This window comes from Fusarium flagelliforme, assembly GCF_020744385.1.
Source record: "Fusarium flagelliforme strain FIESC 12 MPI-CAGE-AA-0113 chromosome Unknown B0J16scaffold_8, whole genome shotgun sequence".
NCBI lineage: Eukaryota > Fungi > Ascomycota > Sordariomycetes > Hypocreales > Nectriaceae > Fusarium > Fusarium flagelliforme.
In genome coordinates, this window is record NW_025763510.1 from 2,399,653 (window position 1) to 2,420,363 (window position 20,711).

Consider the following 20,711-nt stretch of genomic DNA (forward strand, 5'->3'; position numbering starts at 1 on the left):
TGACATTGCGAAGTCATTCTCAACACATGCCTAGATGGATTTGGACGGTGTCAGGGCGCCATCGGATTGCGGTTCTAACTATTTCTGCAGGTTTGAACGAGCAGGTCATTTTGAGAATTTGTGGGAACTTGCTGATGCTGAGGAGATATGTGATATTGAGTCGCTTCGCACTTGGTTCCGGGGGTTTAGCACCCACGAGTGTTCCGATGCCTGATGGGCGTGCAAGACAATACCGGGATTAGCTAAATCTGATGGCTAGTATAGATAAAGTCTGGGATCTCACTTTGCTGGCGATCACTCAGACCAGCTTGATGAGTTAATGAAACTTGGCTGTCAGCAGCGTGCTATTCAGCATGTGGTGGCTTCTACTCTTGTAAAGAGCCGCATCCCCAGTCAACGCAGCGAACATACGACATGACACAAGTCAGGTTAAGAATTTTATAACGTTAGCCTCATATGTTGGAGCTTATCGCGTGTTGGGTCGTGGTGTTGCAGTTGGGCAATCCCCACACCCTCATCCCTGAGCAGCAACCCCGTCCTCAACACCGCATTGTCAGCTTGGACAAGTCAACATTTATCTAGTTTGACCATAACCACATTTCAAGGCAGGTACGACTGATCATGTGATGATTAATCCGTCTGGACTGTTCGGAACTACCTATTGACCGACCGCCGGCCCTAGCAACCAGAGCTCCACCACAACGGCACTCCGAAGACTTAGAATTGTTAGAATCGATAGCTCCACTCTCACACCTCTCACGCCAGGAAACAACGTACCATCAGTCATCGCCATGTCACCGAATGATCCGAGTAACCGTATCCGAAACGACGAGAAGATGTTAGACGCTCAGCATCACGACTTCATGAGTGTGGTGCACATCTTCGAAAACAACCCCCAGTTTTCAAAGCGTTCTTTGCCCGACCTGTACAGCAACCATACGATCTTTAGCTTCTTTACTCCCGTTGCTCACCATGGAACTCGAACTGAAAATTTACCCAGCATAGCGACGAAAAACATCAGACAGCAGAGAGAGCTGGGAGTTCTAATTAACTATGCATGGCACGATATCCAGTGCGGTGCTATCAAGTGGGGGCGCAAAGTACATTTTATGGCACAATACTGCGGATTTAGCGGTAACGAGGAGATGACCGCTTACGCTGACACTATCGGTAAGTACCTATCAATCCTTATTCCTATAAGATGTCATGCTGAACGTCTTTCGACAGTGCCAGAAATCGTTCACGAGGCTGCCCTGCTCGCGTCCAACTCTCGTCGGAACTGTTCTGATGCCGATGATGGAAACCTGCCTTCCTCGCTGGTTTAGCAAATCAACGATGAAGCTAAGGGAGCCGAGCTCGAGTTTCAAGACTTCATGAGAGGTGGTTCTCTCATTCCTTCTCGCGGAGAAGGGTATTCTATCTACGACTTCGGCACAGACTTTTCGATGCTCAGTGCAACCACACTCCTGGCCAGCTACGCGGGAAAACTAGGCGAGAAGGTTGACATGACTGTTCGCGATTTCGTGAACCAAGTCATTACGCTTTGCCCCAAGCCCACCTTCGTTCGGATTCTCCCAGAATACTTTTCGCATGTAGGAGCTTCGAAGGATCGGAGAAAGTATGCATTACGGTCATTCGTCCTATCACATGCTGTTCAAATCTTGCTATTTGCCCCCCAGGTTCGGATACCGAATCGCATCTATTCTCGAGACAGGTCCAATTACGCCCATCGCTTTCCAAGCCCTGACAACATTGGAGGCGGCACTGAAAAGAGCGTCGCAGGTCTATTCTCAATGGAAGATCTTCATCGAGCAATCCTGCTCTTCTATTTCACGATAAAACGCCGAATGGACGAAAGTGGAAGACCCTGGATCAGCAAGGTGCATAAATATAAGCCATCTCCGAAGGAAGTTCAGTTTCCGGGATACTATACCCCCGACGCTAATGCTGGCTCTACTAGTGCTGAGCTGCAACCTCAGAATCATGGCGAGCCAGTTCGTACCGAAGCACCAGTTCGCACCGAAGCACCAGTTCGTACCGAAGCAGAAAGCATCTCGGAGGGTCTTGGCCATGGCGCCTCGGTCACGGAACCATCAGAAGACACGAGTCCGATCACCGGACTTGAGGCAGTGGATATCAACACCGAGATACTGGAGTCTGTTGTGACAACCTGCCCCGCAAAAACGATCCGCGAAAGTCTCAAGATACTTGATGAACCGGAACCGCGTCGATTGTTGCCCAGAGATTTCCAGCAACTGTTGACCCATCTAAAAAGACATCACCAACAACCAGACTTTGACGCGCGTCTAGCCAGGCATCGAGACACGGTCACCTACATCCCATTCGAAAAACACACAGCAACCATCATTGTTGAAGAATGCAACTTCAGTCAAGAATGGCCATTACGTCTGAAATCCGCTGTTGAACAACAAACCAAAGAACACTACCTGGCACAGCAAGAAAGTGAGGGGTTTGACGAGCAGCGGAAGGGGATGCTTGTATCCTTTGATTGGCGCAGCTGTGCAACTCTCAATCTTGATGACGCCAAACTCTTTCGTAATGGCATCGCTGAGGCGAGGAAAACGGTTCACCTGCTGCAAACGATTTATCGGCTGCAAGATATCGAAAACGCAGCGACAACCCTGAAGTTAGACTCGGCTGGTATTGATCATGTCAGGATGCTTACCAGCTGTGGCCTCCGATTGCTTCATCGCCAATTCAAGGGCGATAAAATAGCCTTCCCTAATGATTACGTGGCCTCCCTCCGCTGGCTCTGCCAGTACAGTCCAATCATGACACGTGCTTTGGACCTGGCAATCGAAAATGTCGGCAAACGTCTGCTGGTTTATGTCGATGATCCTTGGATTCAGTGGTAAGTACTCATTCTTGTTCCAGCGTTCAAGTCAAATCAGCTAACATGTTACCAGCGTGGTTGTGGGATTGTTCACCATGGCTGGCTTTGTTGTTGGCACTTATCGCTCTTCGCATACCGATGCAGACAGGGACAAAATTGTGGCGGAGTGGAATGATCCAAAGTCCGACCTGGACATGCTCGTGGCCGACGTGAATACCCCAATCATAGAGGCCATTCACTGCTCCTGCGACGAGGTTTTGGTCATGGGCTGGCTTCCGGACCCCAAGAGAATGGTCAAAATTTGTGCTAAAAATGACCATCCAGAGGTCACCATCCGTATTGTCAAGGTAAAAAACAGCTATCATGACCAGACGGAGAAGGATTTCATTTTTGAGTGGGCTCAGGGCAACTTGGCCTCTGCCAATAATGCTCTTCCTCAGTGGGTATATAATATTCCTGTCATACGCGAGATCTGCTGGTGTGAGCTTGCCAAGACAATCTTTCATCAACCATTCAACCGGTATGCCTGGATCGCCCAGGAAGACAGTGGCATTACCTTCAGCTACCATAACGATGTCACAGCCAGTCTCGGCCATGTTTTTTCAATGGCTGCGCGTCTCATAATCCACCAGCAGCAGGATCAAGACTTCTGGGCGGACAACTCCCGTGTTCTCGTGCAAGGCTGTCTTCTTTTCAACAAACTCTTTGGCAACGACATCGCTGCCAATGAAGTTGAGGACTATCTCACTCGTACACCAGAACAACTGCGTGAGGAATTTCTTCCCTTGTTCAAATCGGCTATGGGACTCGCGCTCCATGACAAGAAGTGGGATGACGATGAGGACAACCAGGTAGTCAAGGATGAGGATGAAGGCGCTGGCCCCAAGCGCAAGGCTTCAGATGATGGCGGTTATGGGGGAAAGAAGCGGAAGATAGTGTTGATCAGAAAGAACAAGACTGGGTGTCCAGCTCAAGTACGCGATCCATCAGGCATCACTGAGAAATCTTAGAAGCAGACGCCGGTACGGAGAGATGCAATAGCAGATAGGCTTCATCAATTGCAGAAGTGTAGTAAGCGAACGGGCAGTCTAGTCGAAATGCACGGACGTAGAACTAGTGCTGATTGACCCTTAAAATTCCGTGACGAGTTCGAGTACGATAATTTGGCAGATGGTCCGAAAAATAACCAGGACACAGAAGCCTTCTGATAAAATAACTTAGATATGCTTAGACACTAAAGCTTAGGGTAGACTATCCTAATCTTTATGATATCCTTAACTACCTAAGTCTCGGTTTTTCTTTGACCCACCTGTCTGGATACATATGTCTCCATTCTGAATCCTGCTGACGGCCAGGATTGAATCCTTCAATCATTTAGTCCGTCAGACCGCCGAATCTATCGACAGAAGTATGGAGTACAATCAGCTGACTTGTTCAAAATTCTCTTTAAATCTAAAGGACTCCCCCCGCTTGTTTATCCACACCGCAAGACTCCCAGCATGGTCAGCATACTAGTCAAGATTGGCCTCTCGGCCATTATTGCCCTTGCAGTTCTTTTTCAGATTTACCTCAAAGACGCAGTATGGCTCGCTTTCGGTGTCGGAAAGGTATTTCAGCCGATTAGTGACTTTCCGTACACATGTCGCAAGATTGTCAACCCGCGCATGGAAGCTTGTGAGGACATGTGGTTTTCAAAATCCACCCGACAATTATTTCTTGCGTGCTCGGATCCTCTTGCGCGAGAGAAGTGGATGACAAAGTGAGTTTTCGAATTGCCAATTCATTATTGCCAGTATTAATGTAAGAGCAGTGTGGGACATTTGAACGTGTCTGGTCGTTCGGAGAAGGACGCTATCGTGGTTCTCGACCTTGACAGCGACAACTTCGAGCCTCGCGTCTTGAAAACACCGGGGTTTTCTGGAACTTCTGGAGATGGACTTATCAACGTCGCTGGATTTACAGGCATCGATAACGTGGATGGAAGTATTGATATTTTGATTACCAACATGCGACCTTCGGTTGATAATACTGGAAAGTTTCTGGATCAGTATGTTATTGGAGGTAATACGACGATCGAGCGCTTCACGACAGGCGCTGGAATGACTGAGATGAATCATGTCAAGACTTATGCTGATCAGGGCATTGCTACGCCGAATCGTGTTGCTGTTATGGAGGATGAGACGTTTTATGTCACGAATAACCATGGGCCTCACAAGACAGGCTGGGTAAGTCAATATCACATGGCATGAGAAGATAGCTAATCCATCAGCGTCACCATCTGTCCCCTATCCTAGGCCACGCCAACATCAACGCCTGTCCCCCTTCCGAGCCCTGCAAAGAAGTATCCAGCAACCTGCACTTCCCCAACGGTCTAGCCATCCACGACAACACACTCTACCTACCAGACAGTATAACTGGTATCCTAACCATCTTCAACATCCTTCCCTCTCACGAACTCAACAAGACGGCCGAGATGAAACTCGATTACGCTCTCGATAATGCATCTGTTGATGAGAACGGCGATATCTGGATCGCTGCGTTTCCCAAGGGTATCGCGATCTTTGAGGCTTATAAGGATCCATATGGTTTCAGTGCGCCTGCTGCTGTGATGAAGGTTAGCAAGGGAGAAGAGGGGTGGAAGGTCGAGAAGGTTCTAGAGGATGGGATTGGAGAGGTTTTGCCTGTTGCTACGACTGTTGTTCATGATGTCAAGACAGGGAGGCTTTTCTTGAGCAGTAAGTTTGACCGTGTTTGTGAATTGAGCGAGACTAATGATTACAGGTGTTATTTCGCCTTGGATTGCGGTTTGTGAGCCCCATGCTTGAGGCAACCTCACGACAATACCTGGCAAGAGACGAAGACTCGAGAGGTCATCTAATGCCAATCGACTACCATTTCAAGTATTGTTCCATCATTCCCAACGGTTGAAGATTGATGAAACATGACTGTTATCCGTGCTGAGACTGAAGAACTATTGTCGAGTCCTTAATTGACTTTGCAAAGACGGCCATCGGCCGTTTGCTCCCAATTCTCACTTCCAACACAGGGGAAACACCAAAACACATCATCTGGATCGACCTTCTTCTTGATAGAGAGGAGTCTTTCGTAGTTATCGCCCCGGAAGGTGTGCTGCCAGTCTGGTTCGAAGGGGAGTGCCTGTTATTTATTAGTCAAGTCTCATTGAAACGACTGGTGGGCTGTACCTCGTTGATATAAGCGCCTGCGTCGGGAGACAGCTTTCGAAACGGTTCCCAGGTCTTGATCAAGCTCTGTACAGCTTCTTCCTTGGCGGTCTGGTTGAATGGTTCGAAAGTATGTCCGGCAACTACAACCACCCATCAGCTTTAGTCGTCATAGAACAATGCGAAGATCACTTACGAGCATGAACATATGTCTCCCTCCAACCAGGATTCACCGACAAGCTTCCACCTCTGGGCTTCGCATCACGAACGCCCTTGCCTGAAACCAGATGCACGACCATCCCACCGGACGGTTTACACCCTTCCTCCAACGCATGACTCAACTCCTCTTCCTCATCCTCAAGGGCATCTTTGGTGAGAAGTCTCGAAACAATATAGTTTGTCTCACCTGCAGCACCCTGATCAAAGTAAACGTCATACCACTTCAAAAACGAGGAATACTTCTCCTGCGTAGCTGTGAACTGTACCATTCCTGGCCATCGTTTCTGTAAAGTTTCGTTGATAGGTTGGAAGAGCTTTTGAATGTAATCTGGATGCTTGACATCCTGTGCTGTAAGGATGCCAGATATACCTGCTACTTCCTTCGGCTCGCCCCCAGTGGGGTTGGGAGTTCGGGGACTGAGAGATGAGTAGCCTGAAAGGCCTGCGTCTGCTAAGGAGGGGAACTGGGAGAGGATGTAGGCGAGGAGGTCGTATTTGAAGGGTGCGTCTGCAGAGGTACCGATCGTGAAGGTTGTTGCGGATATCTTGGGTGTTGGGTAGACTTTGAGAGTTAATGAAGTGATGACACCAAAAGTTGAACCACCGCCCTAAGATTCATCAGAAATATACAGCTCAGAACATGGGTTGTTACCTACTCCTCTCATAGCCCAGAACAGATCAGAATGATTATCCTCATTAACGGTCAAGATCTTCCCACCAGGCGTAACAACCTCCATCTGAAGAACTTGATCAACAGCCAACCCAAACCTTGGCGATAAAAGCGAATGCCCTCCACCAGTGATGTACCCTCCTAGACCAACAGACTTTCCACCACCGCCAACGACAACGCGCTTGTATTTGTCCAGGTACGTGTAGACATCGTACATCTGAGCCCCCGCACCTGCTGTTACAGCGTCGCCTTTGATGGTAGTCTTTGAGTTGTAGAGTTTGAAGTGGTTCTTGTGGTAGGTTATTGACTTGAGATGGTGTGTCCAGAGGGATAGTGAGCCTGGTGCGACGGAGCGGCCCATGTAATCGTGGCCCGTGTTTTTGACGATGAGCCTGATTTTGTGCTTCCGCGCTACACAACATTAGAATCGCCCGACCAGACATACAGTATGGTGGTATTTACCAAAGTCAATCCCAACTTTGACATCCTCAGCCTTGGTGGCATTAATCACATAAGCAGGATATCCCTTTCCACTGCACGAGTAATCCATGTCGGGAAGACAAGTCCAGTTAGAATACTGATCATAAATCAGAGAGACTGGGTTTTCAGTGTGGAAGTCGTATGTCTTCCATGCTTTTGCAACTTTGGGACATGTGTTCTTGTTGTAGCTTGGTTGGGATGCGTGACATACTGCTCCTGGGGGGATTGGTGCAAAGAGGGCTCCGTTAAGAGTGGCGTTAAGATGGGACCATGTTTTGGGGGAGGGCCATGATGGGGAGCTTGGGTGGGATTTGCAGGAGGATGCCAAAGTCAGAGGAAGAAGGGAGGCGCAAATGGTGAGTTGGTAGAGGGGAGTCATTGTGATTGCGAATGGAAAAAGCTTGGCTGACTGACTTGTTCTGCCTGGACATTAGTAGTAGAAGACATGCTCTTATATACCCATCAAACCAGTAGGACTGCCCACCCATCGCAAAGACATCCTACGGCAGAATCTGAACAAGGGATCATGTCCCGAGACTAAAAAGAAAGATTGGGGCGTCGATGTCATTTGCGCATAGTGACCAGTCGTATTCCTCGTTTTTGTCGCTCAGCCCTGCCAAGACTGACGTTATTTTGGGTCCGTGATGTGGAGGTGGAGGTGGCTTGTTTTAACGCGAGATACGATGTTCGCTTAAACGGACAGGCTGCAGTGGCCTGGCTTACTGGGGATTCCAACGACTGCCGAGAACGGTGCGAAGAAAATAAATTGGTCACTGGGAGTCAGCTTAAGCTATTATTCTTACTACTTTATTTTGACACATACTCTTGGAAGATGAATACTGTGCACAAATACCATGCCGAGAAATCATTGAGGGTAATTTGAACTGGTGCAACATCGCTCTTTCCACTGGTCTCACAGTCCGAGTGAATCAATCATCATCTGAGGATTCTATGTCTCAGACAAACCCGATAGTGCAATCGCGAACATCGACCGATTCCAATACCGAAAACAACCCATGTCCTTTCTCGCAGCATCATCCCCAAACAAGCCTAGCTCGACTAACACTAGACTACAAACAGTCAAGCTCCAGGGCCAAGCTCCAATTTCTTCATCTTCTCCAGAACCCCTAATCAACTAATTTCCCTCCTCCACTCTTTGTCGCGTGGCGTGTCGCAAAATGATCCAAGTCGTTCATTGTTTTCCATAGCCCAAGCAGTCACTCTTTTGTTCAAAATGTTGCTGCGGCAATCGCTGCTCTTCCATTCTCTACTCGTGTCATTTGCGACCGCGCGCGACAACAAGAAGGATGCCACCAGCGGCACAGTCTGGGCGACACCCCACGACAGCTACTCCTCTTCAATAGGCGTTCTCGGCTGCAAAGTCGACACCAACCGAATCGCTTACTGGCCCAACGCCATCGACTGCGATAACATTTGCATTTCACTCACATACGGAGATCGAACCGTTCATTTGCTGCGCATCGATCAATCGCAAGGCGCGCATGACGTTAGCTACGATGCGTGGAATTACCTCTATACAGGCCATTCAGCCACCGACAAGCCCACAGCAGGGGGTCCCGTCGAAATGACCTACGAAAACGTCGACGCATCAAAATGCAAGTCCCTCATCAACACCAAGGGTAGCAAGTTACCTCTCAGCGCAGCGAATAGCATGAATTTCCTCACAAGCTGTCTCGATCGGAACAGTAGTACATGGGTAGGCGAGAACTACGTACTCTACAACATCCTCGACTCGATCTGTACGCTAGGCCACGATGAGAAGTGCGAACTGGACTATCCTGCTGCAAATCAGGCGGAGTGTGAGCATACGATGGGTGTTCCTGATGAACTGAAGGGGCAGACGGTGTGGAATATTCGGTATCCTACTGGGGAGAAGGTCAGTGCCAAGGATGGGAAACCTGGGGATGAGGATGGGGCGGGGGTTAAGCAGCCGAGTGGGAAGGCTTTGGCGCTGGTGGTTTTGTTCTCTGCTTGTCTCGTGTTTGGCATATAGACGGCTTCTTCTTCTTGCGCGATACGCTGGCGCATTGTTTGGTGTGGTTCTTTGATGGAGATGGTGGATGATGTTAATGTCAAGATACCCTTCTGTTTCGTTTAATGCTTGCTTCAATAGACTTTGGAGTATTATTCATTAGTAAGAAAAGACAATATCAATTAATGTTATGACAATCTGGTATCAACGCCAACATCCGACCCAAATAAAGACCTTTTACTTCCAAGCAGTACCATATTGTTTCACCGCATTACCGCGACACAATTATTTTCCCAAGCCCAACGCCCCTTTAACCTTGCCCATTGTCGACTCGCTCTGCTGGTTGTCATCCTCATTAACACCGACGTCCTCCTGGGTCAATGCATCCTTGCCGTGCAACTAGTATCAATTAGTTATACGTCTTGCTAGACAGCTTTGATGTCTAACCTTTTGTTCCTCTACCTCGGCGTTATGAATAATGTCGTGCACCTCTTCCGCAGTCTCATCATTGAGACCCGTCGGTGCTTTTGGATGAGATTGACGTCTCTCGGGCATGGTGATTCTGTGTAGTGTATAGTCTTTTTATGTGTTGTAGCAGTTTTGTTCTTCGTGTAGTGTTTTAGTTCCTGTAAATCTAAGAAATCTGCAAGCTGGAACGGAGGGAGGAGACAGCTTCATATAGCTGTACAGCTCCGAGAAACTGTCGTCATCCCTCCCATCCATCTCGACACAAATGATGCTGACCAACGTCATGTCGAAACATTCGCGGGGTCGAAGTGGTAACTTTCGACGATAATCTCAGGACCCCTCATTATCACAGTGCGCAGCGACATTGACTGTTGACTATCGAGACAAAGAGTTTGAGGTAGAGTTGGGGTTTGCGTACCGTGCTGACATCGTGACTGCGTCCAATTGCGGCACTTTGCAGATGGAAGGTTTGTGGTCTGATGCGGGTAGTGACACCATGTAGCGCTCATCTGTCGAGTTTGTTTCAGCTGCTTCCATGATCTGACGGATAATTCACTTCCGGGTTCCACGAGAACTTCCGCTATCATGCGGCAAGAGCATGTGCGACTCCGCATCTGTAAGCTTGCTTGTAATCGCATCAGAGGGTATGCATATTGGAGACTAGGCGAAGAAAGACTTGAGGTGTAGGTTCGAAGTGTTAATTTAGGTGGACTACCTGATCGTCAAATATGAGACAGAAAATGAATCGATATTTTTGTCATCCTGCTTTCGGGTCTCAAGCTTTCTTACATCCCAGAAAGCCTCAAGTTGCGCCCAACGTTACAAGAGAGGGCAGGTGGAGTGATGACCACTCACTACCAGATCCGCCTTATCAGGCTTCTTCAAGGCAGGTTGCTGTGAAATCGCCAGCTGATAGGGTGAGAGGCAACATGGCGGCGCAGCCTATATGCATTGTAATTGCACTTTGCTGCCTTACCTGACAAATTGGCAGGAATAAATTCCTACAACCCCGCATTCGCTCTTGCCTTAGCTTTCGAGCCTCTCCTACCTGCACAATTTTCTTATCTCCAGAATGGAAGTCGTGGGCAGCGTAGCTGCCATTCTCCAGCTAGCGCAGGCGGTCGGAACCACTATCCTCAAAGTCAGCGAAGCCTACTCACAAATCAAAGGTATAGACGACATCCTGCGTGGTTTCAACAGCCAGTTAGACGCAACAAGAACAGTTCTTACCATTCTAAAGGATGGGATTGAGAAGGGTAAATTCGATCCAAGTGCAGAAGGCTGGTGGCAGCATGCTGAGCTTGAACGCCTTTTGCGAAGTTGTCGCCGGCATTACCGAAAACTGAACGAGATCTTCGCGAAGATAGCCCGCAAAAGATCCACGGTGCCGGCGTTGAGAGCATGGATACGTATCAAGCAATATGACAGCGACATAAGCCATCTCCGACTCTGCATAAGTACGTGCACGGATGCTCTTCAGCTACCGGTCATCATCCACAAGATGTAGCGTATCATCAGCCTCTCTACATGTCACACCGAACTAACTTTTACTGCAGTCAAACCAGCATGCATGTCACCTCGGACAGGTCGATCCCAGGTGCAACGTTTGTGCTTCTAGACGAGGTGGCCTTGCGCCTGACTAGACTCGAATCATCGGTGGAAGAAACAAGAAACGATCTGAGAAAAAGAGCCATCCAGCCGGATTCAGATGGCCAAACTCCAATGGCAGAGTCAACTACAATTGGCAAGCTTATAGACGATCTTGAGCGTGATCTGTCAAAACTTGCATCGTCTCAGGGTAACCAGGCGTCATCTGCAAACAACGAGATGGAGTCTCATTTTGTCCAAATGCAGGCTACTATTTCACAATTGCGTAACGAGACTCGCCGACAGGGAACACATCCAAATACCTCTTTGAGCCCAGAAGATATCAGAGACAGAACATCCATGGAAGAAGATACCCAGTCGATGCTTGAACTGGTGAATGAGCTTGTGACCAGCACGAAGGACTATACTTCCACCATTGACACTATGCCAACAGTGTCCAAGGTCACATCCCAGCCTTCAACCACCCTTAAGGATAATACGCGGGCTTCAGTATTGCCAGGCGACGCAGGATCGTATCCCACCCGTCAATTGCTTCCAGTACAGAATTTGAAAGATAAGCTCGAGAACATCACAGAATGGGTTAACCATACAAATGATGACGACAGAGATTCGGTTATCTCCAGACTATCGGGACTTCAGTCACCGTCCTCAGAGACTATTGTCACCTCTACTTCCCAACCTACTGCTACGACGAGTACTGAAAATAGCTTTCGCAGCGAGATGAACCAGAGGCGTATTCGTGCAGTTGAGGAGAGCATGAAAGTGAAGGACTATGGCAAAGCGATTGATCTTCTGGAGGTTCTTTTTTCTGATGACAATGAACTATTGGATGACCAGGAACAAGACCGTCTGACTCATTTCATGGCCAAAGCGATTGTTGAAGGGAACAGGAAGATCGACCTCAAGTTCTATGAGGGCTTTCCTCTCCTGAAAGCCAGAGTGAGAGCGAAGGAGTGTCGTTGGAATTTAATGCGAGCCACCGAAGCTCTCGACCATGGGGACTATACTGAAGCATGTTACAGGCTTCGGCGATCCCGATTCCAATTCGAAAATGAATGGTATACGGCAAGTCTTCCCGAGAGTGATGTGAAGGCTGTGTCCAAGATACAACTGGCACGCTGTCAGTCGAGGTTCTACGGAAGGTCGAGTTGGGATCTAGCTTGGGTCATCAGCACACTTGAATATTTACTCAAGAAGGCTAGCCTAGCAAAGTCAGACAAGGCTATGGCGCATCGAATGCTTACCAGAACGTACCGGGCGAAATATGACTATAGCAATTCCAAATTCCATGGAGAGCAGGCTTATCAAATCATGATAGACCTCGTCGGCCGTGACGATGAAGAATTACATGAGTTGGTTCAGCTCATGGTTGATGTATGCTCCGAGTCCGAAGACCCAGACAGAGATGTTTGGAGGAAAATGCTCCCCGAGGGGCTGGCCACTTTATCATGGTCTGCCAAACGTCCGTTCGGAGGTCGGGAAGGTCTGGATACTTGTTATGCCTCCCAATTGCTCAGATACATTCACCAGGTGGTAGATGGGGAGGTAGGCCGCGATCGATTACATACGGGTCTTGAATACCTCCAATACCGTTATTCCATCCCAGGCAGTGGCAGTATCTCTCACAACTATAACATGGTATGTTGGGATTGTCTCCAACATTATTTCGTACCACGTCCGAAGCCTGACGCCACGGATACCTGTAATCTTGAAACCCAGAGTTCTTCTTGCGAACGTCATCGGGCGCTCGACACGGGCGCACGGGGGTTCTCCATCATACATTTTTTTGCGATAGCGGAGGCGAATGTACAAAGCAATCCCTTTTATCTGAACAGTAAGAAGAAACAGCCATCAGCAGAGATCGCTACCGGCGCAATATATCTACAGCTCAAAAAGATGTTCCAAAGCGGCAAAATCTCGTATTCCAAAGATTGTTTGGATGAGATATCGATTCTACTTCATGATATGCAACGCAAAAGGGATATGTTTTGGGCAGAATCGAAATCGAAAAGTATGAGTACGGGCGACTTCAGAATGCACAACCTTGTCAATAGGCCGATGGACGTATTTATACCAGAAGGCTCACAGACCTTTGCAAATTACGTTGTTGTCACCCCAGTCTGGGCAGCTGCATTAAACGGAAAGGTAAGAACAGTATCCTTTTTCCTCTCGCTACAGGAAACCGATGCTGTAAGAGGCTCCGGATCTATTGCACTACTGGAAAACCCCGAGAAGGGTCCAACCAAAGTTCAACCAAAGCCCAAGAAAAGCGCTGAACGGCCTCACGAAGAAACTGCAGTCGAATTTCAGAACGTTCTTCAAGGGGTAATGGAAGTCTTCGATACTCTCCCCTTGAAAGTGGCCAGGCATTTGCTATCATGTCCTAGCCGATTGGATTCGCACTGGTGCTTCGTTGACTCGTCCTTCCTTGGTCGGGTTTTAGATAAATGTGGGAAGGAGAGCGCTAACTTGCCAGTTTGGTCTCCTTTTTGGACTTGCCCGAAAGTTCAATCCGAATATCTTTTGGCCTTCTTTCTTTATCTAGTGACCTTGGGCGAAGAGGGAGGCCTTTCCTGGGCAGGAACACATGATCTCGGAAGTATGCTTCACTTACTCTTGAAGCATAGCCTGGAGCCTCACAAAGATTTATCCTCTGCAGCCCAGAGCATTACAATCTTGATTGATCACATCGACGACACGGTACAGAAGCTGAAATGCCCAGACTTGCTCAAGTCAGATCAGATATCAACAGTTCTCAAAAATCTCAACAACTCGATCGAACTATTTGCGATTTACATAGAACATGGCTGTTCTGTTAGCAGGGCCGACATTCGCAAAGTTCGAGCCTGTATAGTTATCCTGGATTTGAACCGTGAGAAGAAGAGCACTGTCTCTAAGGAGCTGAGGCAGCTCAAATCGCACCGGCCTAAACACCGCTCTCACAACTCAAGCCCGGAGTTCGACCAGTTTTTACAGACAAAAGCTGACCTGATAGGAGAGAAGGACAATCTAGCAGCTCTGGTAAGAACTAGCAAGAGACTTGAAAAGATCTTGGATAAAATGTCAGTTTGATGAAGTTAAAGAAAAGGGAAGGATGTTTTTTTATAGGAGTTTATCTAGCTATCGTTCACATGGACGGTTGCGAAACCTTTATCGGACAAGAGAAATATGACGTCATGTGATGTGCGACATTGATGTGTTGAGTTTTTTGACGCCACATGTGGCTGAGCATGATTGACATGGCGTAGATTATTTCTTCAACACCAGGTTCGTTTCTGGCTGATAAAAAATGGAGATCCAAGAACAAAAAAATTAGATTTTCTTACGAATTCCAAGAAATAGGCCAGGCCTTTCGTTTCAGATATCTTCAGAAGGGGAAAGTACCACGTGACAATACAACACATTCCAATGTCCTAAATTTGCCTACTGTAGGTGGTATCCGTATCTTGGCAGGAGAAGTGGTGTGCACGTCAACTCTAATAATAGTCTAATCCCACCTCCGCATCACTCGGTAGATATGCAGATCCCATATCGCCAAAGGTAAATCGTAGCCTCAATTTAAAATTGACCTCATCAAAGCGTTAGTGGCTCACTGGCTATCCCGTAAAATTTCACACTTATATACCTGCCAAGCTACCCAAGCCGACTTAGCCGCCTTCTGACGAAAGACAATGCTTGGCCAAGTGGAGCAAGCTGACGTGGAAGGGGCACACAAACAAGCTGTTTCCCTTCTTTCTCTCTCTTCCTTTCAATTATTTCATCATTCACTACCAAACTCTCGTCTTTTTTTTCTTGTGTGTGTGTTTCCTTATCACTTATGTTTCGCCGGACAAGGGGTATTGCTTGACTAGACTCCGAAGCTAGATCCAAAACTAGAAAGTCCAACGCGCCCCGCAGGGATTTGGTAGGCTGGAAAATGCCTTCCACAGAAGCTCCGGATAAGACGACGTACAATGACAAGTATGTCGTTTTGTACGATTTCAGTGAGATAGGTGAGTTTTTGTGTCGTTGATGAAGTGAGAAATACTGACTCGTGGCAGACCATGATACTGCTGTCAAGGAAATCAAAACTTTGCTGCAGGATCTTGAAGAGACTGGTCTTCACACTGAAGTGAGAGCTGGATACGAACAAACCCTTCTCATCTTTATCAGAGCACCTCACGAGTTGCTCGGAAACTGGGTTTACAAGTCAAGGTACGTCATGCCCCAAACCCCACCAAAAACACAAATTCTAACAAAATGCAGAGTCAAAGATTGGCTGTATGGAATCACACCCACTCATCCAGGCGGCGACAAAAACACCGTCGTTAAGGGTCACTATGAAGCTGAGGATATCCTCTCGGTGTATCACCTCGTCAACTGGTCCAAGGATCTTGGCGGTGCGGGGATCACGCCCGGAATTGGACAATGGGAAAACGTCAAGGCTATTTTCCCCATGCATAATACCAAGCTCAACCAGACGATCTTGAGTCATCTGAGTCGAAAGCTTTTCCTGACAGCTGAAGATATTGACTCTATTCGGGATATGCACGGGTCAAAGGTTGCTTTCTACTATGCCTTCATCCAAGTTTATACCGTTTTTCTGACCTTCCCCGCTGTTACTGGAGTCATTGCTTGGCTTTGGCTTCCAAAGTATTCTCTCGCTTTCGGTATTTTGACTAGTGTTTGGTGCACCGTTTTCTTGGAGTATTGGAAGATCCAAGAGACTGATTATAGTCTACGATGGAACGTCAAGGGTATTCATCACCTCAAGGTCAACCGCTCACAGTTCAAATATGAGAAGGAATACGTCGATGAGGCTGGCCGCAAGCATTATTACTTTCCCCGTTGGAAGAAGGTTGTCCGACAACTGGCGCAGATTCCGTTCCTGCTTTGCGCATTCGTGGCTCTTGGAATCACCATCATCGCCGTCTTTGCCATTGAGATCATGATCTCGGAGACTTATGCCGGACCTTACAAGGACTTACTCGAGTACCTCCCCACGATCCTTCTCGCCGTATCTCTCCCATGGATTACCGCCAGTCTCGAAGACGCAGCCGAATGGATGACCGAATACGAAAACCACCGCACAGCCGATCTTCACGAAATGTCACTCACCCAAAAGATTTTTGTTCTCAACATGTTCACCAACTACCTCCCAATTTTCCTTACAGCATTTATCTACATTCCTTTCGGCGGCGACGTTGTTCCCAAACTTGAGGGTCTCCTTGTCAAGGCTTTTGCCAGTGTTGGCAAGAAATTTGTTCATCAGCCATTCCATCTCGATGCAGACCGCCTCAGAAACGAAGTCATCGCTTTGACTGTCACTGGTCAGATTTCTGGGTTCTTTGAGGAGAATATTGTCCCTATGCTCAAGCATAAAATGTCGGACTGGTACCGAGATTACCGACGTTCGCGATCTCAAGGCGATATGCTACTCTCTGTCGTAAAGGACGATCCCGAAGAGACAGAATTCCTATCCCGCATCCGCAACGAGTCCATCCTCCCCAAGTACAACGTTCAGGACGACATCTCCGAAATTGTGCTTCAATTCGGTTACCTCGCTCTTTTCTCACCAGTCTGGCCTGTTATTCCTCTGGGTTTCCTCATCAACAACTGGATCGAACTCCGCTCCGATTTCGCAAAACTCTCTCTCGAACACCAACGCCCCGCACCCGTCCGCTCAGACGGCATCGGCCCATGGATCTACTCCCTTGAAGCACTCACCTGGCTCGGCAGCATCTGCACCGCCGCCATCGTGCATCTATTCAGCGCAGGAAGAATTGGCAGTCTCCTAGGCCAATGGGCCACACTCCCCGTAACAATCTTCATCAGCGAACACACCCTCCTTCTCCTGCGCTCCCTCGTCCGCTTCTGTCTCCAACAAATTGGTTCCGAGCGTATCCGGGAAGATTACAACCAGCGCTATGCCGTGCGAGTCAAGCACCTCGAAGAAATCGAGACGAAGAAGCAGAGCGGTCTTGCTGTGCGAGATGCTCATCGGGAGCGACGCAAGAGTGTTCTTGTTATGGAGAGGGATCCTTTCTGGACGAAGCAGGTTGAGCATGGGACTAGCGAGGTTGCTGGTGTTACTTTGATTCAGCAGGTTAAGAAGAATGAATCTTCTGAGGTTCAGGAGAAGACTGATTAAAGGACGCAGGCGTCGAGGGGTTGACGAGAGATGTGTTGATAGACTAGTGGTAACAGCATACTAGTATTTTCATTTGTGAGATTTATTTCGTACGATGTACGTTAGAGACTGTATAACAAGCAATGGATAGCGATATCTATCTTAGACAATTCAAATTTGAAGACAACTATATGGATCCGCCTGTACTTTGAGTATGTGACGTCACTATGTCTTGAGCTTGATTCAATTACCGTATTACCAGTGATACATTTTATATATAGTGTCAATTTCAATCTGGGACAGACAGTCGTGAGACAAGTACTCTAGCGCAGTGAAATATCGATACCGTCATCAAATATGCAACCATCGTCACGCCTATAAGAATACCGTAGAAACTCATGGAGTTGGCAACGTCCTATAGATACAGCTTTTAGTATCAAAGGGCTTTTTAGCGCTCTTGTCAGATATTTATTCTACTCTAGACTAATTGTAGGCTGTACCTAGTTTGAGCATTTTGTATCCACAGGGCGTTCCCAATCTCGTGAGTTTCTACGGTATTTTGAGACAGAGTCGTATATGCGCTATCCCCGGGCTTTTCTCGTTTGACAAGCGTTGATACACCATGGCGATCACGATAATAACTTCGCGAAGAGGAGCGAGTGTTACGTGCGATATTCTGCTGTATCACACACCCGCGACAGGAATTGAAGTGAAGCTCCTCTGAGTTATAAAGATCCGGGCTGACTATTACAATAGTGTTAAAATCTTTTAGACTTTGAATGAATCACAACAAACATGAAGGCCACCTACTCTATTGTCGCCATTGTGATGCCGTTTGCTTCGGCATATGTCGCCAAACATCGTCCTTCATCCAACACCCTACCCAAACGCCCCGGTGCTTATCCCCGCTGTGATCTTTCCTGTCCGGTGCATCCATCCCACGATGGCATAGTAAATGCTCAGGAAATCTTCGCCTGGGAAAAGGCTATCCGTCCAAAGATCAGCCGTCTCCAATCAATTGTTCAAGTTCCCACAGTTGTCTACAATGACATGGGAGATGTTGACAAGGATGAACGATGGAAGCCCTTGGGCCAAGTCGCTGTTGTTCTCAATAGTTCATACCCCAATATGTGAGCCTATCTATCAATTATTGACGTGCGAGCTTTAAACATGTCAGCCACCACTATACCTCTCCTGAAGTTGTCCACAAATATGGTCACATATACACCGTCGAAGGCTCCAATCCAGACCTAAAGCCTATCTTTCTAACGGCCCACCAAGACGTGATCCCCGTAGACGAAGATACACTAGACGAGTGGACCCATTCCCCTTTCAAAGGTTACTACGAGCAACGAAACGGGTATCTCTACGGTCGCGGCACAGCAGACGATAAATCCGCTCTCACTGGTCTTATGTCCGCCCTGGAAGCTCTTCTCGCACAAGACTACGATCCTCGTCGCGCCGTCATTCTTGCATTTGGCTTTGACCATGGAATATCAGGTGAGAAAGGCGCTGGGTGAAATAGCGAAGCACCGTTTCAAGGGTGGTGTTGATCTTATCCTTGATGAGGGGGTTCGGGATTGCAACAGGTGGGCGATACACTATATGCTCTTCCTGCTGTTCATGAGAAGGGATAGTTGGATGTTTAGTTCAATCTTACCATGCCGGCGGTGATAATTTTACTCCACCACCGCACAGTGCTATTGGTGTCATGTCTGAGATTGTGACGACGATTGAGAACAATCTGTTCGATGCTAGGATTGGTTGGGACAGTCCTGTTCATCAAAGGTTGGCTTGCTTTGCGTGATACTCGCCACATATCTACCCTGAACTTACTGAGAGGGTCCGATTGGGGGGTCTTGACGGCGCAGCTAGGTTCTCGGTCCGTCTGTCACCAGAGACACATTACCTTTTCCAGACCTCCCAAGCAGTCGACCTCATCGCGGGCGGAGAAACTATCAACACCCTTCCAGAATACGTCACACTAGGCGTAAGCCACCGCCTCACACCCCAAGATACAATCGGCAGTCGCGATCACAGCGTGACAGGACTCGTCCAAAACATCGTCAACAAATAGAATCTCCGCTTTGAAGTCTTCGAAGAAGACGACGACTACGATATTTATCTCAAATCACAAGGCCTAGCTCAAAAACCGCACAGACAAGTATCCAGCGCCGGCACATTAAACATCCAAGCCAGGAAGAAATATTCTCCCGCGGAATCTTTACCAACTAGCGGCCGTGTCTGGGATATATTTGCCGGAACGGTCAGACATACATGGGGAAAGGAGAGTCCGTGTGTTATTCCGGCGCCGGGAGCTATGACTGGGAATACGGATGCACGGCACTATCAAAGTGAGTTGAATCTACAGGGTAAGATGAGAGTCTGTGCTAATGGGTTCTAGAGTTATCGAAGAATATTTATCGATGGAATCCTGGGACTAGAAAGTCTATCGCTCGTGTTCATGATTTTAATGAGAGGATTGCTATGGGTGTTTAACTTGGCCAAGTTCTTCTATGACTCTATTCGGAATTTTGACCAAGCTGATCTTGACAACTGACAGCTCAGTTACCAAGACCTGGAAGAGATGACGAGATGGGTACAGTCTTCATCACCGAAGCCAAGACATGAATGTCACGCTTAACCTGGCAGAGTAACATCTGCGAAGCTTGGCTCTCTTGTCTGTTAATCCCGATCTATTACCCGTCCTCGTTAATAATTATTCCGGTGACATATCGTCTGATCTTTTCCGACTTCTCGTTTCTGGATACGCGGATAACATGGATGTGGTAGAAGCGCTTAGATGAAAGTGACCCGCTCACCTGTTACACTTCGCTAACCCTTGAACAATTACCCTTGCGAATATTCATTTCCACCAATCAGAATAATCCAATGTCCGAAATCTTGGACTTGCTAATTCATTCTCTGATTGAGTTTTCTTCATTTACTGAATCGTAGATTGAGTTTGTGTAGTCAAAAACTCTACAATAATAGAGAAAACTCTCAATTAACTAGTGATATATAGTCCAGCCTTGTAAGCCAAGAATGTTTGTTTCTTAGAACAAGTTTCGTTTTGTCCTTTTGTTTTGCCTTTTCGTTTTGAATCGTCGCGACAATCCGAAACTGTC

At 47.7% G+C, this 20,711-nt stretch overlaps 8 protein-coding genes across 8 annotated transcripts; 6 read left to right on the forward strand and 2 right to left on the reverse strand.

Annotated features, from left to right (window-relative positions):
- Positions 1 to 1,061: 1,061 nt before the first annotated feature.
- On the forward strand, positions 1,062 to 3,924 carry B0J16DRAFT_351086 (uncharacterized protein). Its single transcript, XM_046129134.1, has 3 exons — positions 1,062 to 1,170; positions 1,228 to 2,872; positions 2,928 to 3,924. The coding sequence occupies exons 2-3, from the start codon at positions 1,374 to 1,376 to the stop codon at positions 3,862 to 3,864; spliced, it is 2,436 nt and encodes an 811-aa protein (XP_045978247.1). The 5' UTR covers positions 1,062 to 1,170; positions 1,228 to 1,373; the 3' UTR covers positions 3,865 to 3,924.
- A 429-nt stretch (positions 3,925 to 4,353) lies between these two features.
- On the forward strand, positions 4,354 to 5,679 carry B0J16DRAFT_358929 (uncharacterized protein; the record flags this gene model as incomplete). Its single annotated transcript, XM_046129614.1, has 4 exons — positions 4,354 to 4,613; positions 4,665 to 5,079; positions 5,124 to 5,589; positions 5,636 to 5,679. The coding sequence occupies 4 exons, from the start codon at positions 4,354 to 4,356 to the stop codon at positions 5,677 to 5,679; spliced, it is 1,185 nt and encodes a 394-aa protein (XP_045978248.1).
- A 160-nt stretch (positions 5,680 to 5,839) lies between these two features.
- Positions 5,840 to 7,784, reverse strand: B0J16DRAFT_276216 (uncharacterized protein; the record flags this gene model as incomplete). Its single annotated transcript, XM_046123729.1, has 5 exons — positions 5,840 to 6,010; positions 6,058 to 6,179; positions 6,233 to 6,863; positions 6,912 to 7,336; positions 7,388 to 7,784. 5 exons carry the CDS (start codon positions 7,782 to 7,784, stop codon positions 5,840 to 5,842), a joined length of 1,746 nt encoding a protein of 581 aa, XP_045978249.1.
- Positions 7,785 to 8,549: 765 nt separating this feature from the next.
- B0J16DRAFT_351090 (uncharacterized protein) lies at positions 8,550 to 9,594 on the forward strand. The gene has a single exon (XM_046129135.1). The coding sequence runs from the start codon at positions 8,640 to 8,642 to the stop codon at positions 9,417 to 9,419; it is 780 nt and encodes a 259-aa protein (XP_045978250.1). The 5' UTR covers positions 8,550 to 8,639; the 3' UTR covers positions 9,420 to 9,594.
- Positions 9,504 to 10,010, reverse strand: B0J16DRAFT_199016 (uncharacterized protein). Its single transcript, XM_046122929.1, has 2 exons — positions 9,846 to 10,010; positions 9,504 to 9,797 (listed from the first exon to the last, which is right to left on the reverse strand). Exons 1-2 carry the CDS (start codon positions 9,951 to 9,953, stop codon positions 9,684 to 9,686), a joined length of 222 nt encoding a protein of 73 aa, XP_045978251.1. The 5' UTR covers positions 9,954 to 10,010; the 3' UTR covers positions 9,504 to 9,683.
- Positions 10,011 to 10,938: 928 nt separating this feature from the next.
- B0J16DRAFT_406295 (uncharacterized protein) lies at positions 10,939 to 14,607 on the forward strand (the record flags this gene model as incomplete). Its single annotated transcript, XM_046132953.1, has 2 exons — positions 10,939 to 11,369; positions 11,423 to 14,607. 2 exons carry the CDS (start codon positions 10,939 to 10,941, stop codon positions 14,544 to 14,546), a joined length of 3,555 nt encoding a protein of 1,184 aa, XP_045978252.1. The 3' UTR covers positions 14,547 to 14,607.
- A 636-nt stretch (positions 14,608 to 15,243) lies between these two features.
- Positions 15,244 to 17,771, forward strand: B0J16DRAFT_419157 (calcium-activated chloride channel-domain-containing protein). The gene is made up of 3 exons (XM_046133807.1): positions 15,244 to 15,466; positions 15,515 to 15,668; positions 15,720 to 17,771. The coding sequence occupies exons 1-3, from the start codon at positions 15,391 to 15,393 to the stop codon at positions 17,602 to 17,604; spliced, it is 2,115 nt and encodes a 704-aa protein (XP_045978253.1). The 5' UTR covers positions 15,244 to 15,390; the 3' UTR covers positions 17,605 to 17,771.
- Positions 17,772 to 18,378: 607 nt separating this feature from the next.
- B0J16DRAFT_406297 (uncharacterized protein) lies at positions 18,379 to 20,082 on the forward strand (the record flags this gene model as incomplete). The annotated part of the gene is made up of 6 exons (XM_046132954.1): positions 18,379 to 18,713; positions 18,761 to 19,083; positions 19,233 to 19,371; positions 19,426 to 19,610; positions 19,677 to 19,937; positions 19,988 to 20,082. 6 exons carry the CDS (start codon positions 18,379 to 18,381, stop codon positions 20,080 to 20,082), a joined length of 1,338 nt encoding a protein of 445 aa, XP_045978254.1.
- Between the last annotated feature and the right edge of the window lie 629 nt (positions 20,083 to 20,711).

What these genes read in the sequence shown, in the direction of transcription:
- B0J16DRAFT_351090 (XM_046129135.1), top strand. Translation starts at nt 8,640, where the DNA reads ATGTTGCTGCGGCAATCGCTGCTCTTCCATTCTCTACTCGTGTCATTT.
- B0J16DRAFT_199016 (XM_046122929.1), bottom strand. Translation starts at nt 9,953, where the DNA reads ATGCCCGAGAGACGTCAATCTCATCCAAAAGCACCGACGGGTCTCAAT. An exon ending in CCGAGGTAGAGGAACAAAAG is followed by an intron (nt 9,798 to 9,845) that starts GTTAGACATCAA and finishes AATTGATACTAG; the next exon opens with TTGCACGGCAAGGATGCATT.
- B0J16DRAFT_419157 (XM_046133807.1), top strand. Translation starts at nt 15,391, where the DNA reads ATGCCTTCCACAGAAGCTCCGGATAAGACGACGTACAATGACAAGTAT. An exon ending in GTACGATTTCAGTGAGATAG is followed by an intron (nt 15,467 to 15,514) that starts GTGAGTTTTTGT and finishes GACTCGTGGCAG; the next exon opens with ACCATGATACTGCTGTCAAG. An exon ending in AACTGGGTTTACAAGTCAAG is followed by an intron (nt 15,669 to 15,719) that starts GTACGTCATGCC and finishes AACAAAATGCAG; the next exon opens with AGTCAAAGATTGGCTGTATG.
- B0J16DRAFT_351086 (XM_046129134.1), top strand. Translation starts at nt 1,374, where the DNA reads ATGAGAGGTGGTTCTCTCATTCCTTCTCGCGGAGAAGGGTATTCTATC. An exon ending in GATGATCCTTGGATTCAGTG is followed by an intron (nt 2,873 to 2,927) that starts GTAAGTACTCAT and finishes ACATGTTACCAG; the next exon opens with CGTGGTTGTGGGATTGTTCA.